General features: G+C 47.9%; 1 protein-coding gene across 1 annotated transcript; it reads right to left on the minus strand.

Moving 5' to 3' along the window:
* Positions 1-448: 448 nt before the first annotated feature.
* LOC131672111 (innexin inx1) lies at positions 449-6,113 on the minus strand. The gene is made up of 6 exons (XM_058949085.1): positions 5,780-6,113; positions 4,344-4,849; positions 3,347-3,454; positions 2,568-2,723; positions 1,314-1,773; positions 449-1,225 (listed from the first exon to the last, which is right to left on the minus strand). Exons 2-6 carry the CDS (start codon positions 4,593-4,595, stop codon positions 1,110-1,112), a joined length of 1,092 nt encoding a protein of 363 aa, XP_058805068.1. The 5' UTR covers positions 4,596-4,849; positions 5,780-6,113; the 3' UTR covers positions 449-1,109.
* Between the last annotated feature and the right edge of the window lie 1,785 nt (positions 6,114-7,898).

Raw genomic sequence — 7,898 nt, forward strand, 5'->3', positions numbered from 1 at the left:
AGGGAAAAAGTAGCACAATTAATAATGTGCTTCGATGCTTGTTCTGCATTAATCTTAACAGCAACAATATTAGTACTCAAGTTTTCTCTTTTGAGATTGAGAGTTACATTCGTGTCAGTCTTCGCGACAATCTGCTGTTTTTCTCTAAATTGAAGAATTCGTAACATCGAACTAGAATCACAAAGGAGCAGCAACCGTAGATTTTACATAAATATGTTATAATAATATAGTACAAAATTCTACGACAATAGTAGGGTCGCTTAAAACGTTAATGGAAATACCACCAGTGGTATATATATTTTCATACGTATATATGTATATTTCAGACTTCTCATAACACAAAGAGAAGAAATTATTTTCCCTCAAATACGCTTCAAGATAATCGCTTTTGATATTCGAACTTATTTTAATTATTTGCTAGAATTCGAAAAAATATATAAACAAAGTATTTGTGTGTGTGTGTGTGTGTGTGTGTGTGTGTGTGTGTGTGTGTGTGTGTGTGTGTTTTACAATTGTATACATTATATAAAAATACATGTTGCCTATATTCACCTCGAAAATAGGACCGTAAATAAGGCCTAACATACTATCGTGATTCTATATTTTTTTCTTTTGAAAAATTCGCGAATACAAACTGGGTATCTCGAATTGCTTTTTTATTGGTATATCAAATTGTCATTGTTAATATTCTGGAAAACTTAGCAAGATTTTTAGAAAAAATCAGCCTTGTACAAGCTCATTCCTTTAAATGTGTCATACTGCTTTGTTCACGTTCAGTAAAAAAACTGAAGGTATTCTGAAACGAAGTGAAGCTTGAGTGCGATTAGAACGAACCACGTAAGTTATTGATTTGTTACGTCTCTGGCAATTATTTGTGAAAATTGTGAACTTATTAACAAAGAAATTCTAGTTTTCAACTAACGCATAACTCAAATTAGGTAACGTCGTGATAAAAATTTGTTTTTCCACTAAGCTCGGCACGCAATTTTTCTATGCACTCTATTATCGCAGTCCTAGCGAGGCCAGGCTCATCGCTATAGATCAGTCCATTTGGCGCGGGATCTTGCTAGCTTGTTTCCTGGCCTATCGTGGGCCAAGTAGGGCCTTCCCTATGAGCTTACCGGTGACATATGCTCACTCATCTTCTTCGTAAGCTCCTGCAGCAGCTCTCTGTATATCAGCGAGTCCATATTCGATGACAAAACGTAGAGGACCCACCAGTCTCCTGTGAGGTAATAAGACAATAGGTGGAAATTATGAAGTAATAGGAATGAAAGGTTGAGTGGCATTAATGCATAAAGTAAGGCCGTTACCCAAATCAATCTTCTTGGTAATACTCTGGCAGGTCTCCAGCTCCAGCAGCCTGGAGGACATCTGCAGGATCTTCGGTCGGAGCGCAGGCGCGAAGATGATTGCCGCGCGGTAGAGCATCAGTCCGACAAGAAGAGTGGTCAGTATGAGATACCAAAACCAAATGAAGATGTAGGTTTTCTCGTTGACAATGTTGAGTGGAAGGAGGCAGAGGGAGTCGTGTTTCTGAATGGAGCCAGACGAGCCGTACTTGTGGAAGATGCACTTGGTGACCCGCGGAAAAATGTAGACCATAGGGTCGACGCGCTCCTCTTGCGGAGTGTCCGGCAAGTTGATGACGCGTAGCCCGTAGGTGAGGAACTCGCCATCGAAGAATTTATTCATGGCGTACAGCTGCACCAGGATGTTGAGCAGACAGATGGCCTCGCAGGCGAAGTAACGGTAGGCATACATGTTGTGCGTCTGCGAAAGTCAACGGAGCGTAGAGTCAAAAGCTTGTCTCGAGCAGTCGGTGCACCGCGCAGGCCTCTATTAGCGTTGCCGTCATTGGCGACAATTGCATCCAACGAGCACAAATTGACGCGCTCTCGGCCGAATGACGTTGGCGCGAGCGCGCGACACACCGACGCAAGCTACGTCTAGAATTACTCGAGCCACTGTCGATTTCGCTGGTTCTTGCGCCTCTTGTCTTTCAATTTTGCAACGCGGCTTTGCGATCGTCTTTCGCTTGCTCCGCGAGCTGTTGACAATTGGCGACGTCCGGAAATTGCCAGGACGGCAGGCGCAAAACCGGGCATCGTTGGTTCGCCCGTCAACCGACCTATTGCCCACTAGTAGTGGAATTGCATACCGACTGAACGCGCACCCGCCAATTAGTTTACACAGGCACGTTTCCGTCACACGCGTGCCGAGCCCCCAAGAGCCCCATTTGCAACTGAACAGCTTACAAGCTAAGTGTGACCAAGGTAGATTGCTCGTCGGAGGGCCGAAGCATCGTTCAATCCGGCCAGGCGCTTGGCTCGCCAGGCCGGATTCAAAATCGATTGCGCAAGCACCGGCCGCTGGCTCGATGTCGGGCATTAAGCTCACCGCGCGCCAATGTGCCTTCGCGTCGGTCCGAATTCCGTGACGCTGACGACTACTCGATGCCAGCTGTGTTCAGACTAAGTCCCACGCGTGGCTAGATCGGGAATGGTTAAAGCAACAACGTATTTGGGCCTCGACCGACAAGAAAAATCGAACGAATCTGAGCTTACCCGAATGTGAGATATGAGATAATCCATAATGACGTTCTTCTTTTTGGTGACAGATTCCTCGGTGTCGAGCGAGTTGTTAAGGCCCATCACCAGAGTTTTGATGAGACCACCCTCCCAGATACCCCACAGCCAGTGCGGCAGGTAGCATGCCATCGCCTGAAATAACAGTTAAGCACACAACATTAGCCGCATTGCCCGTGGTCAGTCGCCCCGTGCGCAAGCGAGCAGTAGTTGGCAATTCGAGACTCCTCGACGCGCTAATAATGTTGCTGCAGGCGCTCGCGCAATGCAACCGCGCTCCACTCCGCCTGTTTGATTATCGATTGCAGTGCACTCTTTCTCCCAGATAAAACTATTTATAGACGCGCTAATCAGCGACACTGACAACTCGAGCCTTCAACAATTGCGCTCGCGATTGTCGGATTACGTTACGAGTGTTTGGTCTTGTCACTGGAGAACTCCAATAGTATCTCGACGAACGAACGCGCTGCGAGAGGTTATAGGCACAAGTTTGCGTCGTCGAGCAAGGAATTTCGAGTAGCGGGCGGGTTCCTCGCTCGTTTAGCTCGCATTAGTATCGGACTTGTGCAGACTGCAGATCATGCTGGGGTCGTGTGTCCAAGAGAACGACGCAACGGAAGACGAACGAAGAGAAGCTCTCACGCTCGAAAGAGGAATATAAAAGCCCGACCAAAGACAGTCCGAGTGGAGAGACAGAGCGCACCGAGAGCTGAGCAATAGCCAGATTGCGTCTGCGTTGTGAGGCCATGCATACTCACCTGGAAGAAGAGCACGAAGCACACCCATTGGTAGTAGGTGTAGTATTTCCTTGCCTCGACGTCGCCAAAGTCGTTGGCTACGCCGGGATGAGCCACTTCCACGCCGATCTGCAAGAACAACAGATGTCCAATCAGCAAAACGAGCGCCCAACTAACCGTATCCTCCCCCCTCCCCCCTTCATTCTACGAACACGGCCGGCTTTGAACTTGGTTCCATTTCAGCAGCCCCGAATTTTGGCTTCCGTGTGGCTGTGCTTAACCTTTAGAGGGCCGGGATTTCAAGGGTCGTATTGCCCTCAGAAAACTAATATAAAAGATATCTTATATCATTGATTGATCATAGGGAAAGTGTCAATCATAGGTAGCATCAATATATTGATTCTCCAGCCCTCTAAAGGTTAATCGCGCCCTGTCCCCTATTCGACAGCTCCAACACGAGAATCCAACACATCATGTCGTGCTGTCGCTATTATTATCGTCCCCTTAAATCAGTGGGCTCAAATCAGTCGTACGGCGTCCGGCAATTGAAGCCTCTTGCAGAGATCAAATGGCAATGGTAGGAGCAAGTTTCAACGGCGAGTAAGTAACGAGCAATGAAGAAACTGGCCAATTGGCACTCTGTTGCGTAGTAGCGCCGATAATGAGATTGACGAGTTGAAGCGAGTGGTATGTCGTTAAGGCGACCTACAACCGCTTGACAAGAAAATGGAGTACAAAGCATAAGCCACGCTTGCTTCAGCTTGTACCGCTGCGAGACTGCTCTTGCACGACTTGACGAACGCCTGCGGCACGCGCATCGTCGCGCTCCTATGGTAGCTGCCACAGTCGTCCGCAAAACAACGCCCAATGCAATGGCATTCGAATGCTGCGCCAATGGCGAAGATGACCTTACCTTGGCTACAATCGGCTCAAACCCGACGAGTTGAGCGTTGCTCGCACTTGAACGATCAAAACGTAAACAGTGGCCGCTTCGACGCAGTAGGCCGTGCGCACGTACCTGGCGATTGAAAGCATCCGGCATGGTAAAAGTGGAGGTGATCCAGCAGTAGGTGTTGATCGGTTGAATGGGCAGAGCCGAAGGTACGATACAGGAAATGGGGTTGCCGACGAACTGATTGGCAGTGATGATTAGCGAGCAGGTCGCGAGCAATGCCGTGGTGAAATGGTTGTGCATGCGGAACACCATCGAATCCGTGCTTATGTCCTGGTGCTTCACGAAGCCCTTCAGTTCCTTGAGCAATTTGAACATCTTGGCTGCTGAATCTGCGCGCAACTAGATTATTATGCTCTCTTTGCTCTTTTCTAATACTACTGCTACTGCCTCATCAGTCAGCCGCGGTCAGGACTCGATCTTTTTTTCCTTCTCGATCCGACGATGCCTCTCTCCCTCCCTTTCTCTCTCGACGTTGTATTCTTTCGACCGACACTAGCGCCTACGTGCCTGCCCTGTTCTTACTTTTATCGTCTGTGCGCTCTCTCGATCACTCCAGCCCAAGCTTGCAGCTGAAAACAGATTGTTGTTCAGATTACTTTTTCAACTTGTCCAACATTCGCATTTCGGAATAGCAACAGGTTATAACAGGTTAACATCGATTTTCCCGTCGACATCGATCGTAACTCGTTTTTGTCAAGCTGCCGGCCAGGCGTCTTTGTAAAAATATTAAATCCTTGAATTTTGATACGTGCGCAAGCTTCCGTTCGTTAGACCACTCGTAGCAATGCGCGGGAATGCATTCGAAATGGAGATACCTTGCACATGAGATAAGAAAAACAAGCTATTGTCATTAACTGAATAAGCAAGTGGTAAATAGCACTGGACCGTCGGCGGCACTCGCAGTCCTTGCCCCCCCCCCCCCCCCCCCCCCCCGCCAAACAGAAGCGAGACTCAAATAGCTACTCCTGTACCGTCCTACGACTAATATCAAATGATGGCGCTTTAGTTGTCTAGCCAACAAAACATCTACGTTGAGTTGCTTGCAACAGGTGTCGGTGATTGTTCTATATTCGTAAAACTGGCCAAACGTTGACACTTTGAACAGTGATGACGCAAGCTTGCACTCGGACCTATGACAAAAGGCATAATGCACGCACATCGTAGTCGCGTTTGCGCGACTACCCTTCTTGTATACTTACGCGAGCGCCTACTGCATAGATGCTTACTTCGAAGACTAACAGAAGTTTATACGTACACGCACAACGAAGTTGAGCGAACAGGCGTCTGGCAAACGCTCTCTCTCAATCGTCTCGACCCTTTTTCCGCGCGCGCCCCCTCCAACGGCACAACAAGCCGCTAACCTCAAAATATACATAGACAAGAGCAGCGATATGGTACTCTGCATTTGATCCTCGATTGTAGTGAGCCGGAAGTGCACATGTAGATCGATTTTCGAGACGAGTTGCCATAGTTAGAGCATCTCGCGTTGGCTGACTTACCACTCAGTGCGCCGGCTGCCCCGCTTTAATTCTTTCTCTATATCTGTCTTAGCTCAGTGATTCGTGAAAGACAGCATGCGGCAGAGACTAGCACATGGGCCAACCAATAACGAGCACTGGTAGTAAACGGAACGAACGCCTGCAAAGCGATCGTTGGCGTATTAAAGAACGAGTGTAACGTAACACTGTCTCTCGCGAGCGCTGACTGCTGACAAGGAACGAGGAGGTACGGCACGTACGTTGAACGCGAAGCAGCAGCGCCAGCTCCGTCGGTGTGTCCTGGCAGTGTGTTGTGGGGGGTCTGGTCCGAGAGAGCGAGAGAGAGAAAGAGAGAAAGCGACGAGAAGGAGCGTGGTACTGTGGGGGGAAGCGCACCGAGGAAAAAGGGAAGACTGGAGGGGGACAGCGAGCCGAAGCGCGTACGCGCGGGCAAACGCTCATGTAGGCCGCAGCGATTCGAACCCCCTCCTCTTCGCCCCTGGTAGTCGCAGATGCTTCTCTCTGGCCAGGCCTGGCGCGGGCTGCTGCCGCTGCTGATGGCCTTCTCGCGAATCCTACAATACAGCACTATGAAGCTCTCCTTTTCCGTTACTTGTGCTTACTCCTGCGCAAAGTTGTCATCTGCTTTGCTCCTTTGTTTCTCTATTGTCGCAAGCATGGTTCTTTTGCTTCTCTTTTCAATAATATTATACAACGTACATGAATCGTGGAAGGCTGATCCCATCTCTTGGAGTAGCTTAATTGTAGAAATTATCAGCTCTTCGTGCTACGGCTTACCGTTCATTCGATGTTAAAGGTCGCGTGTCAGGTTTAGCCTCCAAATCTCCAACGTGATTCGCCTACTTTGAACTTTACTCGTAATGCAATCGCTACAATTTGCAGCTTCACCAACCCTACGACGTAACTATGCTGTTTTCGTCAACCTGAACAATAGATATTCAGGATTGTATCTTATTTCATCGCAAGTCAGATTGGCACAGATCCTTGCAGCAACGGAAATTGCCACGCCATATAATTCAAGACCAAAAGCTTATTTTGCTATACGAATTTATGTTCATACGAAACGACAAGATCAACTTCAGTGCGAGACCGCGAAAGAGGGCATTGAAATCACCAAAAACGAGGCTCGTATGAAGCGCGACTTTCTCTTTTTTGTAAGAGCCTCTCACTCACCCGTGCCCCCCCCCCCCCCCCCCGCCGCCACCACTCACGTACGCGCGCGCACGCTTATTTTACACTCCAAGTCCGCATTCCGTAAGACAGAGAGAGAGAGAGAGAGAGAGAGAGAGAGAGAGAGAGAGAGAGAGAGAGAGAGCTGAGCTGAACTGATCTGATCGATTTCCAATGTGCGAGCATGTTTTGGCTTCCTTTCTTCATCTTGCGACGTGAGTTACACTCGTAATTTTGTAATTCGTGTACTTTGTGTAAGAAAGAAAGGATGCTTACGACAAATGGTTACGCATCAATGCTTCGAATTGCACAGATATAGAAAAGCAGAAACAATGCGAACATTAATCGATCGAGGCCAAGCACTGAATGCGCCAGTCAGAAGAGTAAGAGTTCAAGAAATAACGCACTTGGGAACGAAGTCGAAAGGTCTATAATAGCAATCAATGCGCATCACAGGTCCGCGCAAATCGTTGCGACACTTGGCAAGAAAAAAGTCGGCGCATCTACTCGCACTCGTACAATGACTCATACGGCTGACAATGTGTTCAAGTGAAGCGCTATCGTACGAGCAAGATTCGTACGATTTCAACTAAATAATTACCTTGCTGCATGATATATACACTGGCCTCGTCTCACTCCAGAAAGGTGTTTTCTCGCAAACACCTTTAAAGCTAAATCAATGTAAATGAATAGATAGTGAAAGAGACAGTCATTCAATGATTGTACCTATCGATTCTGTATTATCATATGGTGAGACAATACATTTACGCGAACAAGGATTACTTTGTCGCTTCCAGGCAACAAAATCAACTGCGTGCAGGAGAGTCGGGCCGTAAAGCAACGCTGGTCCTCTAGATTATTGCATTAATGAGATGAAAAATTGCGCAGGAGCGAACGCTCCACTCGCACATGCCAAGGTTAAACGCGCGCTTTCGCAATTGAATAACAG

The sequence above is a fragment of the Phymastichus coffea genome, unplaced genomic scaffold (assembly GCF_024137745.1).
Source record: "Phymastichus coffea isolate CEN01 unplaced genomic scaffold, Cenicafe_Pcof_1.1 PCOF00143, whole genome shotgun sequence".
NCBI lineage: Eukaryota > Metazoa > Arthropoda > Insecta > Hymenoptera > Eulophidae > Phymastichus > Phymastichus coffea.

What these genes read in the sequence shown, in the direction of transcription:
- LOC131672111 (XM_058949085.1), bottom strand. Translation starts at nt 4,595, where the DNA reads ATGTTCAAATTGCTCAAGGAACTGAAGGGCTTCGTGAAGCACCAGGAC. An exon ending in CGGATGCTTTCAATCGCCAG is followed by an intron (nt 3,455 to 4,343) that starts GTACGTGCGCAC and finishes TTGTTCTTGCAG; the next exon opens with ATCGGCGTGGAAGTGGCTCA. An exon ending in GCTTCGTGCTCTTCTTCCAG is followed by an intron (nt 2,724 to 3,346) that starts GTGAGTATGCAT and finishes CTGTTATTTCAG; the next exon opens with GCGATGGCATGCTACCTGCC.